This window comes from Onychostoma macrolepis, chromosome 04, assembly GCF_012432095.1.
Source record: "Onychostoma macrolepis isolate SWU-2019 chromosome 04, ASM1243209v1, whole genome shotgun sequence".
In the NCBI taxonomy this organism is placed as follows: domain Eukaryota; kingdom Metazoa; phylum Chordata; class Actinopteri; order Cypriniformes; family Cyprinidae; genus Onychostoma; species Onychostoma macrolepis.
This window is the reverse complement of record NC_081158.1, coordinates 11,463,707-11,485,306: the sequence shown is the minus strand read 5'-3', so window position 1 is coordinate 11,485,306 and position 21,600 is coordinate 11,463,707. Positions and strand designations below refer to the sequence as shown.

Below are 21,600 nucleotides of genomic sequence, written 5' to 3'. Positions count from 1 at the left end.
CCACCGTCACCAGCATCACTGACTCCGCCTCGCTCCATTTTTTTCAGCTAAGCTCCAGGTTGAGGTGATAGATTTGATGTGCCCCACTCCTATCTGTTCGTACCACCTCATAATCGAGATCTCCCACTTGCCGTGTGACCTCGAACGGTCCTTGCCACTTCGCAAGTAATTTGGAACTCGAAGTTGGGAGTAATACAAGCACTTTATCTCCCTGTGAAAATTTCCGCAAATTGGTTCCCCTGTTATATAGCCGGCTTTGTCTGTCCTGGGCCTGCAACAAATTCTCCCTAGATAGCCGCCCCAGCGTGTGGAGTTTTGTTCTCAGGTCCAGTACATACTGAATTTCATTTTTACTTTGAGAAGGCCCGTCCTCCCAAGTTTCTCTCAGGACATCAAGAACCCCTCGGGGCTGACGTCCATAAAGAAGCTCGAAGGGGGAAAACCCCGATGAGGTCCATCCCAATTCTTTCGAAGGGGACCTGCATTAATGGTAGCGGGCGCAAAGGCACTTTTGGGGAGGCCGGTGGATTCACCAGCTGACATTCGCGACAAGACGCGCACCACCTGCGTACATTCTCGTGAATGCCCGGCCAAAAAAAACGGGCCATGAGACGATTTAATGTTGTCGTTTGGCCTAAATGTCCAGCCATGGAATTACAATGAGCCGCCTGGAAAAGCATTTCCCGACGGCTTTTTGGCACTAACAACTGTGTTGTATCTTCCTTTGTCTGAGCGTCTTGAGTCACTCGATACAACCAATCTTTCACAATTGAAAAATAGGGATAGGAGAGCGGTCGAGCCGGCTGGAGAGGTTGACCGTCGATATAATGGACCTGTTCAAAAGCATGTTTTAATGACTCATCCTGAGTCTGTTCCAGAAGAAAATCATTGCGTTCCGAGAGGATCAGCCTCTCGATTCCACTCTGTTCCTCTGGTTCAGAACTCAGTGGTCCCGGTTCAACCTCTCCCACCTGTACAAGCGCGCCTCTTCCCTGTTTTCCTCTTCCCCAAGAAACATCTGCACAAAAACATCCCAATAATTCACTAAAAGCGGGCCAATTAGTTCCCAGAATCAGCGGATGTCGGAGGTGCGGGTTAACTGCGACCTCCACTCTTTGCTTTTGTCCCCTAAATTGGATCACAGCGGACATTAAAGGATATCTCACCACATCCCCGTGCACACACCGTACCGGAACCATGCGGCTTGTATCCAATGCCTCGGGCCGAATCAGGCTTTGATGGATAGAGGTTTGGTTACACCCTGAATCCACCAAAGCCTGGTAGGTACCCCCCTTAATACTCACAGGTATTTGGTACCTGCCAGCCTGATCGGGGGCAGCCTGCGGTGCATCCGGGACCCGGATCATTGTTCCCACCTCCATCACCGGTCAATAAAATGCCCCGGGTCCCCGCAACGCCAACAGGCCGGCCCAGACCTCCCCGCCGCCCTAGTGGCAGGAAGTGGGTTAAGTGAGTGGCGTGGGGAGAGCGGGGAAACGGAGCCCGTATCGGTCCTAGCGGAGGTCAGCCCCGCCCCCCTGGGCGGGATTCTCGGACCAGCGGTATAATCCTGGCCAGTCCCACCCAGTCCTCGGGGTGGGACCCGAGGAAGACCTGGAGGACGGGACCTAGGAAGGGGAACAGGTCGAGTGGCAGAGGGAGAGAGAGAGAAAGACAGCTGGAAGGGGCTTCAGTCAGCTAAGTAACATCTGGAAGTCTGGAAATATATCCATCAAGACCAAGATCCGCCTCTTCAACTCCATCATGAAGCCTGCTCTGCTGTACGGAGCTGAAACCTGGAGGACCATAGTGGCAACCACCAAAAAGACCCAGACATTCATTAACCACTGCCTGCGACGGATCCTCCGCATCCACTGGCCAGAAACCATCAGCAACCAAGAACTTTGGCAAAGAACAGGACAACAACCGTTAGACGAAACAATACTCCAGAGACGCTGGAGATGGATCGGCCACACCCTGGGAAAGCCGCCTTCAACACCACTAGACAAGCCCTCACGTGGAACCCCCAAGGCAAAAGGAAGCAAGGCAGGCCAAGGAACACCTGGCGCCGCGACCTGGATGCGGACTGCAAGAAGACAGGCTACACCTGGGGACAATTGGAGAGACTGGCACAGGACAGAGATGCTTGGAGGACCCTTGTCGGTGGCCTATGCCCCAGGAGGGGTAGTAGGCATAAGTAAGTAAGTAATAGACTATGTAATAAACCATGTCCTCTCCTTTACAGAAGCTGGTAAACAGGAAAAAAAGTCTCTCATGCAGTATTGTCTAAAATATAGTACTAAATTGTTTCTAACAAGTAGTAGGCTAATAAATATACAGAATTTTTTCTGACTACCCTAGCAACTTGTTTCCCAAAAAGCACATAGCAATAAAATGAGCTATTTTAATAATGTATTTGGCAACTTTGGCTAGTCTTCTGAAATAATAACAAAGGCATGCATTTTGTCCTCTGACTTCAGTCTTCTCCTTGTTTAACTGAAGAAAGTTTTGGCACATCCAGCTGTTAATTTCATCAATGCATTGGCAGAGGGAGTCAATGGGGCTGTAGTCATTTGGAGATAAGGCTAGGTAAATCTAGGTATCCTCAGCATAGCTGTGATAGGCAATTTGGTTATTCTTCCTTTCCTTGGAGTGTAGCATTTAACTTACTACCAATTCACTGCTTAAAACTGTAAGTGTTAATCATGTGTAGTTTTGACTAGTGATTTGAAGAACACATAAAATGTAATTGATCAAAAATAAGTAACTTTTCAATAATCCAATGTTGTATTTAAAAATACTAAATATACAGAAAATGTGGTTATGTTACTTTTACTAATAATATATATTACATGTTTATTTTTACTAACAAATGTAATTGAACATATTTCAAATAATATTCTTTGCAGAGATTTTATTCATTTCACTGTGTATTATACGCAGTGATGCAGTTTTGCGTCATGGTTAAATAATGACATCATCATCCAATTTCGTCACAATGTCATTTAACAACTTTTACCCAAAAATCAACCTGCCTTTAGCAACTTCTCCAGAAAATGTGTTGGCAGTACAGAACAATCAAGATCATAATAATAATTATAAATAAGATCAATTCAAAACACTACTACAAACACCTCATTTTGGGAAACAGGAATCCTTTTGCTAGTCTGTTACAGTATAAATAGAGCGCTGCAGATACAGTACAATTCAGCAAAAAGCTGTAAGAAAAGATTACTTTCATTACACTGCTGTAAATCGATCTTACAGTAGATGAGAAGCACTAGAAGAGAAAGGTTACAAAACAAAGAAACAGAATATAAAGTAAACACACATTGGAATATAGGGGAGGCAGAGAAAGTGTTTTGTCAGAACACTAAGAAAGTGCTATAGTAAAACAAATAAGGACATTACCAATACTGTAATGCAACTTGGCAGAGGATGCTGAATTTATTTTTTACATTTGGTCTTTCTTTATTTGAGTATTGCTGAAGTTGGCTGTACAGTAACTGACATAGTTGACTCTTTGTCAGGGTTGGGGTGAAGGGATGAGGCGAGGACTCAGTGGTGGAGAATGGGCTTTTATTGATAATAAAAATAAACAAAACAAACCAAACTACCCCGTAGGGGAAAAACAAGGCAAGGCAAGGCAAGGCAACATTGATGGGAAAATTGATGACGAACTGGGACAGGACTGCAAACACAAGGAGATTATAAAGGGAGCAAATTAGGAGGCTAACGAGGAAAACAGGTGGGGCAAATTAACCAATAATCAGGAAACAAGGAGGGTGGGGTCAAGACAATTGACATGAGAGCACATGGCTGTAGGATCAGAACGAGTCAGACAAAACTAATGGCGCTTTTCCAGTGCATGGTACGGCACGGTACGGTTCAGTACGGGTCACTTTTGGGGGGTTTTCCACTGGGTACGGTACCTGGTACTTTTTTTAGTACCACCTCGGCCGAGGTTCCAAGCGAACCGTACCGTTACCAAAACGTGACGTGTAAACTCTGCTGATCACTGATTGGCCGGAGAAAATCGTCATTACTGCGTCACTGAACTTGCGACACGAGACACAACAGACCCGCTAGATTTAAATCAGCACAGCCAGCAAAGGATCGGTCGCAACTTTTGTTTGTATCAACCAAAAAATGGCTGTTTCGTGGTCTGCTGAGGAAGTACAGACGTTCCTCTCGTTGATAGCCGAGGAGCGGATCCAGCGAGAGCTTGATGGGGCGACGCGGAATGAAAAAGTTTTCCAGGAGGTCGCTAAGCTCTTGGCCGCACACGGCTACCACCAGACCAACAAACAGTGTAGGGACAAGTTAAAAAAACTGAAGAGCGACTACAGAAGCATAAAGGACCACAACAGCCGGAGTGGTTCAAACAGACGATCGTGGAAGTGGTTCGACCAAATGGACGCAATCTACGGAGGTAGACCAACGAGCATTGGGAGGGAGGGTGCCCTGGACTCGGCCACGCCATTGTTGGAGAACACGATCGAGGATGGTATGTTGTGTTATGTAAACTAAATATAACGCTTGAAATCTTAACTTTACTGATTTTATTGACCGTCGATTCCTATTTTATTTTTCAATTTCACTGTAAAATCATGGCGTAATTAAGCACACAGTCCTAGTAGCTAACAGTTATTAGCTGTAGTGCTATTGTTCATGATGTTCAGGAGTTGTTGTTGCCTTTTTTTTTGTGTGTTGCAGTAAACAATAATCAATTTGTGCATTCCCAACTAATTAGACAAACTTTGCGTTTCAGACTCATTGTCTACGATCGATTCACTTGCACTTTCTCCATGCAACGACGAGTCCTCTTCCCAACCGGTGCTAACAGCGTCTCCTCCACGACCGCCAACACCATCAACATCAACCTCCAGCTGCACGACGACACCGCAGCGTGTGGTAACAGGTATAACACAAATTTGATATTTCATATATCATAATATGTACAAATGGGATATCGCAATGTAGGATATATATCATAATATACCATGTCATGAATTCCTGTTGCTTACCATAAATACATTATTGGTAGCTACTGTAAATGTGATAATATAGATATTTTAAGGATGTTACTGTACAGTTCTTTCACAAATTAATTTATACAAAATCACAGTACAAAAAAACTTTTTTTCAAAAGAATTACTCCCATTTTTAACTGTATTTTCTTCATTTTGGACCAGGAAAGAGGAAACGGAGCCTGCACCATCAGGAACATCTTGCGATATTACGAGAGATGCAGGTAGCAGACATTCAGCAGCAGGAGCTGAACCGTGCCCAGAGGGAGCGCCACTTGCAGATGGCACTTGACGAGGCCAGTCAAGCGAGGGAGCAGGAAGCGGCCTTGAGGGCAGAGGAACACTCTCAAACGGCTGCTTTCAATCAAGCCTTCCTCAACGTCATGGGGATGCTCGTCCAGGCAAAGAGTGGCCGACGGGAATAGAACTCTCTCGCCGACTAATGCCATAGGCATTTGTGTTTTTATCTGTGTTTGTTTTTTTACTTTGATAATGTTTGCACTACACGTCTGCACACTGTTAACAGTTTGTTCCACTCACTTTAAAATTTATTTTTGTTGTATTTGTCTTTTGTATATCCATTGTGCACTACATACATTAGTTTAAATGTTTAATTTACACATTGTTTAAAGTTTGCTGTGTACACTCACTTATTTTATGTATATCTGCCAATTGTGTACAGTTCTTGCACAAGGTACAATTGCACATTGTTTAAAGTTTGCTCTTTTTTTTTTTTTTTTGTAACTTAAACTTCCTTTATGCCTTATATTTCTCAAAATTTTCATTGTCCTAAGCTTTTGTTTTCTACTATCAACTCTGTATTAAATCCTCCCTCCGGGATCGCTACTAGTCATGGCCCAGAGTTGTGTGAGAAGTTCTGCAGCTTTTTTATTAATAAAATTGCTTGCATTAAATCGAAGATTGTTAGGAATCCATCCCAGAAGGTTTGGTATTTACCTACGAGTTTAGCTAAATTTTCAAATTTTTATCCCATCTCGCACGCTGAGTTGTTGAATATAGTGTCTAGTTTAAGATCAAACACTTGCTCTCTTGATATTATACCAACGTCACTATTAAAAGGAAGTGATGGATGCAGTTGCACCGAATATTATTTCCGTTATCAACAGTTCCTTACAGACAAATTTAGTTCCATCCTATTTTAAACATGCAGTGGTTCATCCGCTGCTTAAGAAAGTAAATCTGGATCCAGCTGATTTTAACAATTATAGACCTAATTATAGACCTATCTCGAAATTGCCATTCCTGTCCAGTTGTACATGTCAATCAAACCTGGTTCTAAGTCATTAACAGCGTTGGTTGCTTGCGTAAATGACATCAAAAGCTGGATGGGTGATAATTTTCTTCAGTTAAATGAGAAGAAGACTGAAGTCATTCTATTTGGCTCCCCTCATTTGGTTAACACCCGGTCCTCTAGTTTAGGACCCTTGCAACCAAATATCCATACTCGCGTAAAGAACCTGGGTGTTGTTTTTGATTCAGAGTTGACAAACTCGACAAACAAATAAACTCTGTTGTGAGTGCTAGTTTTTTCCAGCTTAGGGGTTTACGTAAATTGAAATCTTTTTTATCTTTTGGTGACAGTTATTCATGCCTTTGTTTCTACAAGGCTTGATTATTGTAATGCATTATATGCTGGTATAAACCAGTTTTCCCTTTCACGTTTGCAACTGGTTCAAAATGCTGCAGTCCGTTTTTTAATGGGGAGGAAGAAGAGGGAGCACATCACTCCTATTTTAGTACATCTGCATTGGCTGCCAGTTAAATTTAGAATTGAGTACAAGGTTTTAACTTTTGTATTTAAAGCCCTGCATGGTCTGGCTCCAGTTTACATCTCAGATCTTATTTGCCCATACTCACCTCGGAGAACTCTTAGATCGTCCTCTGATAATCTATTAACTGTCCCATTATCTCGCTTAAAATCTAAAGGTGACAGAGCGTTTTCTGTTTTTGCCCCTAAGCTGTGGAATTCATTACCTCAATCTGTTAGGTTATCTTCTTCCTTGTCTGGATTTAAATCATCATTGAAAATGCATCTTTTTTCTCAGGCCTACTCATAGTTGTTGGATATGTTGGTCTTAGTGATGTAATTTCTTATTTTTGTTTTTTACTAGGTTTTATTTTGTTCTTTGACTTTGTGATACCTTGTATTTGTTTTATCATTGTGCTTTGTTACTGTGAAGCACCTTGGTCAGCATTTAATGTTGTTTAAAGGTGCTATATAAATAAAAATAACGATATTTCATGATATATTTTGGGAATATTTTGAATAAAATAATAATAATACATAAGCCTATATCAGTTATACAGTGGCTGCTGTATGTCATATGACAAGCATGAGAGCCCCCCCCCCCCCCCCTCAGTCGTGCCCCCTCAAAAATGATGCCCCTGACATACAAAATTATTTGTCAAAATAAATGAAACATGATGACATATTAATTTTAGTTGAAATTGTTATAGATTACTTCTAGAGATTGCAATAATACATGACATGGTCAAAAATGACTGAATGAATAATACTTAAAGTAGGTTAGGATGAATTTTAAAATTGTGCCCCCTAAAAGCATAAGTGGCCCCTGTCTGGCCCCCCCAGTTACTGTGGTCTAGAATCTTCTGCTGCGGTGGTGTTTTGGAAAGCGTTGAAGTAAAAACAGACACGCGTAGCATACACCGCGAACTGTACCCACGAAAAAGGGGTGTGCCATATGTAGCTGTACTCCCCTCAAAGAAGACAACACCAGTCTGAAATATCATTAACATAAAACCATCCTGGTATTTTTAAAAATAAAAAAATAAAATAAAATAAAATTTTATATATATATATATATGTTTCATCTGTTTTAACAGTGAACACGCACACGGCGCAGTGGGCAGCCAGTTTTGCTGCAGTGCTCAGGGACCAGTTGGTAATTCGGTGCCTTGTTCAAGAACACCTCAGTTGTGGATATTATCTAACCATTAGACCACAACTGCCCCCAAGTGCCCTCTCACTTTTGTTCTGCAAAAAATAAAATTCTGTATATGCCACTGTGTACATCTGTTCATTTTTCTTTAAAGACCTGATTGAATGCTGAAACCCACCACACTTAAACACAACATCATCATTATCCTCATCTCACAACAATGAAAATATATAAACCAATAAAAAGATCTTCTTACAGTGTATTTGCGATTTGCACTTACAAACAAGTCATTATATGGCAAAATAAAAACATACAACCTAAACCTACCCATAAATCCCATCTCATAACCCCACTCCTAATCCTAACCATGAGTGTAATAATAAGAAAATATATAAATGTTCCATGTTTTGTAGCCAATGAGGATTTCTGTGTTTCAACCAGGGCTTGACATTAACACCTGCCAAATGCGGGTGGATATCAGCTGTGGCGGGTAACATGCTCACTCACACTAGCCACTCTGGCGGGCTGAATTTTATATACAGTAACAGAGCTCGACATTAATGCTTGTCTGGGTCAAGTGGATTTTTTGAAGGAGCAAGTGAAAGAGAATTTTTCTTGCTTGACTGAACAACAAATCTGATTGAAACATCTAATTAGGAAAGCACAGAAATTTTGGCTAGAATGATTCTGATTTTATTCATTTTGGTGTAAACGGCGATTGATAATGGATAATATTGACAGAAACAAGGTTGCAAATTTGACACTGATTTTATACAAGAGTTCAAACCACTAGTTAATATACAGTACAATATTGTCAATGTTGACTGTTTTTGCTCGATTTTGTTAATGAAAATAGTTACAAACAAAGATCACAGCAGAACAGGTGTGCATCTCTCAGTAACACACATTGGTATTTCGTTACTGAATTATTCAGCGTTTTTGAATTACTCATTTGAGTCAATGATTCAGTGGTCCATTCACAAAGACAGAGGCTGCGTTCGAAACTACATACTCAATGAGTAGGTACTTAATTTCAATAAGTACTTACTTAACGAGCGCTAAAAGAGTACGTGCTCTACAGCCAAATCTCGTTGAGTATGAATGCAATCCGCCATGTTGACATTGTCATGTAAACTATGACGTTATTACAAGCGCAACAACAAAGGATTCGAGCAACAGGTTTAATTCTGGTTTAGAGCTGTAAATATTTTGATGTTTCTTGTTGAATTTAAGTCTCGTTTCATCCCTCAGGTTTGTAAATAACAAAAACATCAACAACAAAAATGCAATTTTTTTTATGCATTATGATCACATGAATATTATTATTCAAAGATATTTAATCTTGTCATTGTGCTTTTATTCTGTGTATGTTCATTGTTAAAGATACAACCATCTTCCCCTGATCTTGTATGCAATTATAAGTTGTGCAATAAAAAAAATATCTATTAAAATCCAATACAACCATAAATTCAAATTTTACATAGCTCCTTCATTTTCAATGTTTTGTTTAAATTGATACAAATTGATAATACTACATTTTCTCTTTTATAGAAAAGTGTTCCTAATATTGCCCACTCAATTCAAATACATGAGGGGGGTTCTTCTCTGGATTTGTGTGGCTGTTTTTTTTCTTTTCTTTTTTTTCTTTTCCCTAAATAAGTGGGTTGCAGACATAATTACCCATCTGCACCCCACTCCTGTCACAAGAAATGTCAAAACGACATAGAACTGTGTATAAAACGAGCATAATCTTTTTTTTAAATGATAATAAAAATAAGTGCCTCATTGTACCAGAGACAAAGCCAGCAGCAGTGCAAACTTGTAGAGGTTTTCTTACATTGAACATATCTAAATAAATGACCCAAAAATACATAGGCGTTCATCGTTTAACTCAACTAGTCTCTGACAGATATGTCTCCTATCCAGTGCATCCAATTTCTCTTGATGCACATGGCAAATGGCAAGGTTGTTTAGCCAGGTCTGCGTCATTGATGTTCTCAGCCATGTCTTTAGACGCCTCAGGGCACTGAAACTTCGCTCTGCCTCTGCTGAGGAGGCAGGAACAACCATCAGCAGTCTCAAGAGGACCTCAACTTGCTTGAAAAGGTGTCGCACCTCTGGTACCATTTCCCGTAAAATGTCTGCTACCTCTGGCGAAGTCGCATATTTGTAGTTGGCCTGAAACATTTTCAGCTGCACTTCTAAAGCCATGGCATTCAACTCTGGGTATTCATCTAGGACTGGATCAATCTTCCCAGAGATGAGTACATCTTCTAATTTTTGCAACCTTTGAAGCCCTTCTTGACTGAAACGCTCAGTGCACTGCACCACAGCAGTGTCCAAGGTACTGAAGTACTGCATTCTGTAGTACTCCTGAGCAGTAGGATGATGATGTTGTGTGGCTGGACCAGTGAAGCGCTTTGGAGGCATTCGTACATGAGGCATCTTAATGGGCTGCAGGTTTAGAGATGTTACAACCTGATATGCTCTGGAGTACAGCTGGTCAAAGTGCTCTTCAGATCTTTTATCCTGGATCCCTCTCATCAAATGCTCTACAGCGGCCAGCATCCCTGATGTTGTTTGGCTTCTCTGCTGCAGAGAAATGTTCAGCTCCTCCAACACAGACAAGACATCTTCTGCGAGAACAATGCCGAGAATAGTATTGCCCCTCAAAAACCTGTCATGAAGGCCACTTGCTTTTGCAGAAATTTCCATTATGGTGGATTGAGACATTTCTTCTGTGGCTGTGAGCACAGATTTGTATTGGGTGAGAACAGAGCGAATGGCTGGCGTTCGCACTGTCCACCTGGTGGGGCAGAGAGGCTTTAGAGATGTGTGAGGAGAGGAGTGATCTGACTTCGCTATAGCAGTGTAGATGGCCTTGAACTTCCCAGACTGATGAAATAAAACACCCAACTCATGCACTAAATCTCTTATGTAAGATTAATCACTAATTCATCTAATATGCGATTTCCCGACCAACTCCCTAATAAAACCGTGAAGAAGAGGTCAGATAAAATAGAGGTTGATTTTGACGATTTTTTAGTTCAAGGGATACAAAGAGACTAGAGTAGGGAGGTCAAGAAGCAGGAGAAGAAGGCGCGTCGCAGACGGGCCCAAGAGAGAGCGAGAGGACCAGAAGATCATCTTCAAAATGAAGGCAATATTGAAACTGATGAGAAAACAGGAAACGACAAATAAGAGAATAATGAAATTGATAAGGGAGATGATTGAGTTGTGTGATTTTTCAGCTGAACTGCAAAAGTTAACAAATGAATTAGAGACAGTGAAACTCTAGACTTCTGTTATAAAAATATGAGTGTTGAAAGCTGTGTATAAATATATCCTATGTTGAAACCATAGATGATGATAACTGTGTATGTCTAACGGTTATGTAGTTGCTGTGCTTATTTTTTATATCTTATTTTGTATATCATAGAAGATTGTATGATTTGTAATTATGATGTGTGTTCAGTTACCCATATTACAGTAAGTTAGCTCGATCACAACACTATAGCCATTTATAAATGTTCAGATGAAGAACAGTGTTGCCAGATTGGTGTGTTTTCCAGTAATTGATCAAAATCCACACAAAATTATATAGTAAACACACAAATCTTACCAATAATAAACTATACAAATTAATTCATAACTACAACAATAACATTTGCTCATCAAATGGCATAATAAAGCAAATTAAGTGTTCTCTCATTTTCCATGTCTGTCATTTGCCTTAAAGAAATAAAAGAGTACAACAGAATTATCAAAATGCCACCTGTCCAAGCCACGTAGTACAACTCAAAACTGCCCAATCTGCCAACACTGACGAAGAAAATACTGGTAAAAATGTAAGGAGTTCAATATTTTTTTTCCTCTCTTATCAGGTCCTTCAAATTTGCCAGCTTCCAACATTCTCCTTTATTTTAACACACACACACACACACAAAAACCAAAGGCACTTTTAAGAGCCACGTCTGTCTTGTTAACCTGTACTTGTCTCTCTGTAGCTCGCTCTGTCTCTTTCTCTCTGTTTACATATCTAGTTGTCGTATCTGTCCTTCTCTGTTGTGAGTCTTTCTGTCTGTTTGTGTTTCTGCCCATCACCATGAGTGATTCAGAACTCCAAGAACAGTTTATGAAGCTGGATAACCTGGTTGATCATCAAGAACTCAATGATGAACTCCAAAGTCTTGATGACTTGCTCGGTGAGCTGCAGGAAGAGGAGGAAGCAGCACCAGTAAAGACACCTCAACCAAGGGTGCATTGGAGAAAGAGAGACATTGATGGAAACATTGTCTACGCAAGGCCAAGATCAAGCAGGAATCAGTCAAATAAGGGTGAGTATATTTTTTTCATTCAAGATCCATTGAATATCTACATTGATTAGGCACTTATGAATGTATCAAACAAGGAATGTGTCAGGGAAACAATCAAACCAGAACCACTCATTTAATTTTTGATATGAAAATAAATTGATTACATGCAGTATTTGTGTAAAGCAGTATAAACTACACTAAAATAGTGGTCTTGGTAAGGCTGTGTTTGTTCTGAGTGTGTTGTCAGTAGCCAACCAGCTTGTTTCTTTTTTTAAATGATCTGCTTCTACAGCAAGCATTCTTATTTGCTTTCATCTGTTTATGACACTTTATAGATAACTGCAAAGAACTGTACTGTCCACATTTGGGTTTGGGAAATAAAAAGTCTGCTAGTCCTTCTCTCTAGCTAAACATTAAACAGTGAGCTTTGGCCATTTCAGGCTGGTTATAAGGGAGGTAAAATTGTGCCACAAGCCTTGGGACAAGTTGAAAATGTTGTAAACATGTAAACAAACAATGTTGTTTTTGTTTGTTTTTGTTTTTTTTAAATCTGGTGCAGCTGATCACATTCAGAAAACTGATCCTCCCATCAATGCTCCTGACACTAACTGTGAGGTGACCTTTGCCCCAGAGACTGTTGGTGTGTACTTCATTGTGTAAATTTACATTTAAAAAATTTGCCAGAATACTGTCCTTTTCACAGTCAAAGGCACTCCATACAGTACATTTTAATGTATTAAAGTGTTGTTTTTAAATATTCCATACTATTTTAACGGAGTGTTTTCTGCACGATCTCCAGCACTCACTGAGCGATATCTCAGATGATGAGGCATCAGCCTCAAGAGATCCTCTCCCAGCTTCCTCGAGCTGGAGCACACGACAAAGTCTCTTCTCAGAGAGGTGGAGGGCAGAGAGACCCCGTCTGGTGAACACCGCTGCGGCACAAGAAAATGTGGCAACACGCATCTGCCAACAGTGTGGGAGCAATCCAGCTGCTGTCCGGTGTGGTGACTGTCGACCACGACCCTTCTACTGTGCTGAATGTGATGTCAGCATGCACACCAGACATGTTCTCCATAACCGAGATGCCATGACACCTGGGTTCTACCAGCCACTGCCTCCAACAACTTTTGTCGTAGATAAGGCTCTTTCCCATTGTGGTAAGTTCTGGTTTGTGAGTATACAACATACATTTCATTCTGAGAATCGTTAGGCCTCATAAGCTTTACTATTTAAATAATGCCTTTTTGTCTCATATTGTTTGATATTGAATTGAAGCTTTTTGAGCATCTCTTCTATACTTTTTCAACAATGTACTTCATTACCATTGAACCATTACACTGTTATATTACTCAGTCAATACAAATGATCTTAATTCACATGTTTGATCTTTTTCAGTACGGCTTGTACCTGTGGAGATTCCTGACAAAATTTGTGGTTGTTCATCAGTCATTGAGGCTCAGCCCAGGGAAGACTGTTGCTGTGATCAACCCTGATTAACCCTGATTAATCACATAAGGTTTACGTTGAAGTGGATGTGTTTTTGATTTTTCCAGGACGATATGATCTAAGCATGCCTGAGTTGAATTGTGAGGCATGCCAAGACACTTGGGCTGCTGGAGTGGTCGACCTAAATCGAAGTGACTACTGGCCTGCGACCCTTCACTTTGCCACAATTTATGCCACAGATGTCTTTTTCTCATTTGAAGAAATTAAGATGGCAGCACCAGGACTGTAAGAATGCTGGATCAGCGAACTGTCCGCTTTGGTCGTGTGAGTATTGAATTTATTTATCCTACAGTATTGTTAATCTCTTTGTATTGTGGGATGAAACGTAATATGTTTTAATGCTAATGTATTTGTTGTACGTTATTAGCTGTTGGTTTCCTTAATTTTAATAGACTGGCAAGATCTCCACAGACAGTTTTCAGAAAGGTTTTTTTGAGTGGGAGCTGTGCGATATGAGGTGGACAAAATCTGCAAAGAAGTGCCCTTCATCTGTACTGCGTGCACCCCAGATATGCTGGCGGTTTCAGTAGATGGAAACCGCAAGCATTACCATTTTAAGAATGCAGCTAGGTATTTCACATGGTGTATAATATCACACTGTTGAAACAATATTTATAAGAAAAAATATCTCTTTAATGTGCACCAAGTAAAATTAGATTACAAGGTATCATAAACTTTTGTGTACCTGTTCTGTATTTTTTATTATTATTATTTTTTTAGATCTGAAGAACAGGCCATCTTTGAAGACGTCTTTATAGCTAAGGATGAAGATGTGACAAAATTTGTGGACTACATTCACAAGACATCCAAACATGTAAAATCGCAGACGATTAGACTATATACAGGACTACACTTACCTCTTACTGAAGAGTTTGTTTAGGAGAGTCTTATTTTCATCAACCATTTTCCATGTTATAGGTCAGTGGAAGAGGTGTTTGTGGAGGGGAGTGGTCAGCAGCCAGAGAGACCTCCCAAAGATCAGCAAGCAAGGCAGACGAGGAGGGATTGGTGCTTGCGGTGTGTCGACACGGAGTGCTGCTCTGTGCTTTAAATATGTACAGGGGTGAAATTTTTGCCTATCCCCTGTACCTGCAAGAAAAGCTGGCCAGTAGGCAAATCACTTTTTTTTGTATGGATGTGACCTGCAAATATTGGCCCTACCTCCAAAGAGTTGCAAAAAGCTGCCCAGAGCTCCAGCACCTTCTTAACATGAAATCCTTCCTTTCAGTCTTCCATGCCAAAGCCCAAGATTTTAAATGCGAGGTAGGTGAACTTTGCTATGTAATTATCAAAACTGAACATCTGCAAATTTCATTTCATTTCATTTATTCATTTATAAAGCACTATTAAAACAACGGATTGTTGACCAAAGTGCTGTACAGTAATAAAGATAATTCCACAAAATAAAAAACAACAGTAACAAAATATCAAAATAAAACATCAAGGTACAGTACCAGAAACCAATGCCTCAACACGCTGCCGACTCAAAAGCTACACATAAAAAATGAGCCTTCAGACGTTTTTTAAAAATATTCAGAGTGGGAGCAACTCTAATATTGGAGGGAAGACTGTTCCATCGTTTTGGAGCTGCCACCCCAAAAGCCCGATCACCCCTTCGCTTGTACTTTGTCCTTGGAACAATTAAAATGGAATGGTCAGAAGACCTCAAAAACCTAACAGGTTTGTGTACCAGTAAAAGCTCCGACAGGTAGGAGGGAGCTAACCCATTTAAAGACTTATAAACAAAAACTAGTAGCTTAAAATCTATCCTATACTGGACTGGCAACCAGCCCAGAGAGGACAAAATGGGGGAAATATGATCCCACTTACGAGTCCCTGTCAAAAGCCTGGCGGCAGCATTAACTAATAGTTGCAACCGGTGTAAAGTAGTTTGACAAACACCTACATACAGTGAATTGCAGTAGTCAAGCCTCGAAAACACAAAGGCATGGATCACCTTCTCACAGTCTTTAAACGACAGAAATGGTTTAACCTTCGCCACCAGTCGTAAATGGAAAAAACCCGATTTAACGACTGCGTTTATCTGTTTATCAAATTTGAGGGTATTATCAAATAATACCCCCAAATTTTTGACCATAGGTTTACAGAAAGGGGTCAACTCACCTAAATTTGACAGTTCAGGTGAATTAGGACCTCCAAACCAAATGAGTTCTGTCTTACTCTCATTAAAACTCAAGAAGTTTGCTGACATCCAGGCTTTAACCTCCTTCAAACAATTCACAAGAGAGTCCAGAGCATTACCGTGATTTTTCCTCAATGGCAAATAAATTTGCGTATCATCTGCATAAAAATGATAGGAAATCCCATACTTTCGAAAAATTGCCCCTAAAGTAAAATATATAGGGAAAATAAAATAGGGGCAAGAATGGATCCTTGCGGACACCACACATCAATGGGGCAGAAGAAGAAAATGCCTGACCTAAATTGACAGAGAAACTTCTATTTGATAGGAATGATCGAAACCACTTGAGAGCAGTACCTGAATACCTGCCACTTCCTCAAGACGTGAAGCAAGGATCCCATGATCAATCGTATCGAAAGCTGCAGTGAGGTCTAATAGCATAAGGACCACTGAATGGCCGGAATCACTTAATAATAGAATATCATTAAGTACTTTTAACAACGCAGACTCAGTACTGTGGTAAGCTTTAAAGCCAGACTGGAAAGACTCTAACACAGCATTTTGATCCAAAAACTCTGTAATTGACCAAGAGCAATTTTCTAAAACCTTAGATAAAACGGGAGTTTTGAGATCGGTCTAAAATTGGACAGAACAGAACGATCCAAATTTTGCTTTTTAAGAAGTGGTTGCACCACAGCATGTTTCAGTGACAACGGCATCAAACCAGTGAGGAGGCTACCATTAATAATAGACAAAGTGCTCGGGCCAATAATATCAAAAACTTTTTTAAACAACCATGATGGAATACTATTCAGGGGACAGTTGGTGGGTTTCATCCGACCTACAATCTCAGTCAGTGTCACCAAAGATACCGGCTCAAAATGGGTAAAAGTAGCAGAGCATGGAGTAGGAACGGAAGGGTCCAAATTACAATTAACAATCTCCGATCTGATTGTCATAATCTTAGATACAAAAAAAATTTAAGAAATCTTCACACAACAAAGACTCATCAACTCTCTCACTTGGATTGATCACAGAATTTATAGTGCTAAAAGAGCTCTAGGATTATGATAGTTATTGGCAATTAACTCTGAAAGGTATGTCTTTTAGCTTCTTTTACAAAACTTTGATAAGTGGAAAGAGATTCACGAAAAATATCATAAGACACCTGGAGTTTATCCCTCTTCCACTTGCGCTCAGCTTTTCTACAAGCTTGTCTGAGAGCCCGAGTGGCCTCATCAAGCCAGGGCTCAGTTTTCGACTTAGCAGATTTAACAGTTAAAGGAGCAACAAAATTTAAAATAGAAGAGCAAGAAGAGTTAAACTCATTTAATAACATCTCCACATCCACATGGGAGGGGGGATTCTCTAAGGTTGTTGTTAGAGGAGCTCGAATAAACAGACTTTCAAAGTGTTCAACAGCTGTAGAGTCTAATTTCCGAACAAGACGAGTAGAGACAGCAGACCTACTTGTCTCATGACTGAAAGACATCTCAAAAGTGATAGCTTTATGATCTGAAAAGGCCACATCCTCTAGTACAATATTACAAATTGACAAACCATAAGATAGAACAAGATCTAAGGTATGTCCACGATCATGTGTAGGCCCCTGAACATGTTGCAGTAGATTAAAAGAATCCACCAAATTTAAAAAATCTTTCGCTAAAGTATCAGATGGGCAGTCTACATGAATGTTAAAATCACCCAAAATTAATAGTCTGTCATACATGGGTAAAAGACCACTCACAAAGACAGCAAATTGTTGAATAAAGTCCTTATTCAGTTTGGGTGGCCGATAGATTAGTGCACATACTACAGGACCAGAGTGTGTCATTATTTGAATGTCAAAACTTTCTCAGCATTATTATTTTTATTTTTTTTATTCCTAATCAGGTGAAATGGAGTGGGGCATATCAGGATGGGGCTGGTTTAACACTAGGGGAGGAGGTGGAACAGTGCAATGCTTTCCTGTCTAGGATTGCGGTGACCACAAAACACATGTCCAAAGCAGGTAAAATGACCACATACTGCACTAGTTACATTATTAAATAATAAGTAGGGGGAATATGGTAACATGATATTCTCTGTGTTTGCAGGACGCACAGACATGCTGACTCTCATGGCCATGCGCTGGAATCAGCAAAAGTTCAACAATTTGGCCACCGCCCTGACCTGCCGTTATCAGAAGGTAATAACAGTAGAATTTGTTTTAGATGTTCATTAATGTATGTTATTAGTGTTTGAAGCTGTGCAGTGAACATTTGGTTCTTGTTTTTGTACTGTCTGTGATTGCTTGTCATTGCAGACCACAAAAGCTCTGCAAAGTCAGTTGCAAAACCTAGAGTCTATGAAAGTCGACCTGGCAGTGACAGAGAGCCAACTGGAAGACTGGCTCAATGATGTAAAGGAGTGGGCAGACGGTGAGGAAATGACTAGTGTATGTGTGTGTGTGTGTGTGTGTGTGTGTATATATATATATATATATATATATATATATGTATATATGAATAATTGTTACTGTTATTGTAATTTTTCCCACACATTTCTTCTCAGCAACAACAACAACCACAAATGATGTTGATGCCTTGGCCAGCAGAATTGAGGTGCTGGTGGCGAGTATCAAGAGACGTTCCCAGCGACTCTATAAGGATACAGATGGCAACAAAGGTCGTGCCAGGATCCGCCGCAAGATCAGGGAGGAGAAGGGGATCCTGACATCAGTTGTAGAGAAATACAACAGAATGGTTCCAAACACTGAATCTCTGTGCTTGGAAACCGTTTTGTCTGGTGAGACAGCTTGGCCATGGCAGCTTCCACACAGTGGTATGTACACTAGTCTTCTGACAATTCTTATACATACTGACACATTACCCACAATGCCTCAAATGTCAATCTGCAACCCCATATGATTTTAAAGATTCTTTGAAGGTTGATGTATGACATACGTTTTTCTCATGCATTCCAGACTCTGTCGATCTAAGGACAAAGAGAAAGGCATTCGACATCATCATGTCATTAAGGAGACTTCAGGAGGAGCAGAAGATTCTTGTTGCAGAGATGGACAACCATTGGAAATATCTTTCAACTCGTGCTGATACCCTCAGAGAACTGTCCTGCTTGTTTGCCAGTGAGACACTGAAAAGTATGTATTTGTGATATATGGCACAAACTTAAGCATAGGGTTGCCCCTGACCAAAGATTTTCCTGAAAAATGGAAGAATGTTATAAGTTCTTTGAACATCATAACTGTTAGACTATTTTGATTTCAATAGTAAGACTCTGATTTTTACTAAATGCCATATTCCTATTACTACATAGAGGACGTGTCCTGTATAATCATTAAAGTAAAAAGCCTAGTAATGAAAACACTTTTTATTGTATCATAAGTGGATGTAGCTGTACGAGCCATCATTACACTTTGCCCAAATCTCTATCCAATTGGTAGCTGAAAGTTGGCAATCTTGCTTGGAGTTGTCCTTATAAACTCTTTCAATGTTCCAATTTTGAATTTCCTGCCCCACGTATGTAATTACTATGTAACAGGGACATATTAAATACAAATTAATCCAACTATGACTTTTCTGAAAGACTAACATTTTTGCGTTAGTATTAGGGGAAGCCCTATTAAACAAACACAACAATGATGACTTTATAAAGTTTCTAAGGGAGGCTTAATGTTATTTTGTTATTTCATTCTTCTTTTAAGATTCGCAATGTGGCCTAAGTGAAGAGGGTTTGAAAGGTCTGCAGAGCATCATCCACAGAAAGCAACGTAAAATCAGAGAAATGAGGGTGCAAGCAAGAGACTGTTACCTGCAAGTTTTGTCTGGAGCAGAGAACAACTTCTTAAACAAACTGTCAGCTGATGACTATGACAGTGACTTTGAAATTTCTGATGACGAACTGTAATCCACAAGACTGTGACACCTTTCTTTTTTCTTGACAGTGACCTTGACCTTAACCCTGAATCCAAAGCATGTAATAAAATCTGCTGTTGATCACATTATAAATATAACCAAAGTGTAGTGTCTGTCTTTCTTCACTTACATAGAAATGAATGCATGCATGCCTCTACAACCAGTCAGTGCTGGAAATTCAGTGCTTTATTTTAAGGCTAAGTACTGTACTGTACTAAAGTATAGATTTGAGGTACTTGTCCTCTACGTAGATGATTTGTTTCTTCTCATGCCACTGTGTAGTTGTGCTAGGCTAGACTTCAAAGAAGAAAAAAAAAAAAACTTTTTACTGAACTTGCAGCTCATGAAGAGATTGTAAAATATGGCATTTTGGTATGAATAAAACTACTCAGTAGTTTATATTTACAGTATTACAATTTGTTGATTTATAAGTTGATCATTTTGTTCAAGGTTTTTTTTTTATTTTTCACATTATACAGTACCCCTCCCCCACCGTAAAGAGAAAATAAAAAGCATGAAGTAAAAGTATAATAAAGGTTCCCTTTCTTTTACATTGCCATGTTGTGTGCTTCCATCTCCTCCACAAAAGTTAAAAAAGGCTGCCAGATCTTATAAAATGTCCCAATAGACCCTCTGATTGTTTGTCTGATTTTCTATAACTTAAGATGACCCATGACTTCTCTTATCCAGTGGCTGTGTCGGTGGAATAGGGTCCTTCCATTTAAACAACATCAGTCTCCTAGCCAAAAGAGAGCCGAAGGCCAACATGTTAATTTCTCTTGTGTTGAGAAGGGTGTTTTCAGAGGCCACACCAAACAATGCAAGAAATGGGGATGGTTAAGTTGATCATTTTAATGGAAAAAAATGTCATGGTTCCAGCTTAGAAAATTGTAAGATTTGCATTTTTTAGTTGCTTAATTGCTATGTATATTTTATAACTGTTCACAGTATTTGTGATGATATATTTTTGGGTAATGTGTAATTTCTCACTATTTTCATAATTTTTACAAACCAAACAATCAGTTGAGTGACAGAGAAAATAATTAGCAGATTAACTCATATTGACAATGATCATTAGATACAGTTGTCTACAAAATAGTTCAAAATGAGCTCCACCTCAACCAACTACAAGACTAAATAACCATGAGTAATAATAATCAAACGAAATATGATGCACAGGGGAAAAAATCATTTTGGTCTTCAGTCCTGGGCTGAGGAAAAACAACTGTGGCCACATGCCTGTGTCCTAGTGTAGGGTGCTGTATAACAATTGAAACCTGTTTGGAGACATGGAATAAGCAGCTTATGACAGGGAGACAAGCATGACAAAAAACAACAAAAAATCATGATGAAGAATCATTATTTCCCAACACTACATGCAAGTTCACCCATTGCCATTTTGCTAAAGGAAAATGAATGATATATAAAGAAATAATATGTTGCCTAGACATACTTTTAGCTTTTTTTGTGTACATTTTACTGTATTTCTGTATTCTGTTTTCAGAGTCTCACAGCACCATCAAAACCTAACATACGCATGTTGTAAATACAGAAAGGGCAGAAATCAATAAAAATGTTCAGGCATAAATGTGACAACAGTTTGTTGTCCATGACAAAGATAGTACATCTGTATAGATTTTATTGCCCTTTCACCCCCAGGGGACCAGAAGTGCCCCCTGGAAGAGGAAAAACGCACATTTCAAATGGCTGTAACTCAAAGTCCAATGAGCATATCAAAGGGAAAAACAGCAGGACAACTACTTA

The 21,600-nt window shown here is 39.8% G+C and overlaps 2 protein-coding genes across 2 annotated transcripts; both read left to right on the top strand.

Moving 5' to 3' along the window:
- Window positions 1-384: 384 nt before the first annotated feature.
- On the top strand, window positions 385-7,290 carry LOC131539434 (uncharacterized). The gene is made up of 3 exons (XM_058774044.1): window positions 385-4,507; window positions 4,772-4,921; window positions 5,196-7,290. The coding sequence occupies exons 1-3, from the start codon at window positions 4,150-4,152 to the stop codon at window positions 5,453-5,455; spliced, it is 768 nt and encodes a 255-aa protein (XP_058630027.1). The 5' UTR covers window positions 385-4,149; the 3' UTR covers window positions 5,456-7,290.
- A 6,975-nt stretch (window positions 7,291-14,265) lies between these two features.
- LOC131539383 (uncharacterized) lies at window positions 14,266-19,880 on the top strand. The gene is made up of 9 exons (XM_058773950.1): window positions 14,266-14,346; window positions 14,497-14,590; window positions 14,695-15,039; window positions 17,813-17,930; window positions 18,016-18,107; window positions 18,225-18,339; window positions 18,473-18,742; window positions 18,885-19,061; window positions 19,626-19,880. Exons 1-9 carry the CDS (start codon window positions 14,288-14,290, stop codon window positions 19,826-19,828), a joined length of 1,473 nt encoding a protein of 490 aa, XP_058629933.1. The 5' UTR covers window positions 14,266-14,287; the 3' UTR covers window positions 19,829-19,880.
- Window positions 19,881-21,600: the final 1,720 nt, after the last annotated feature.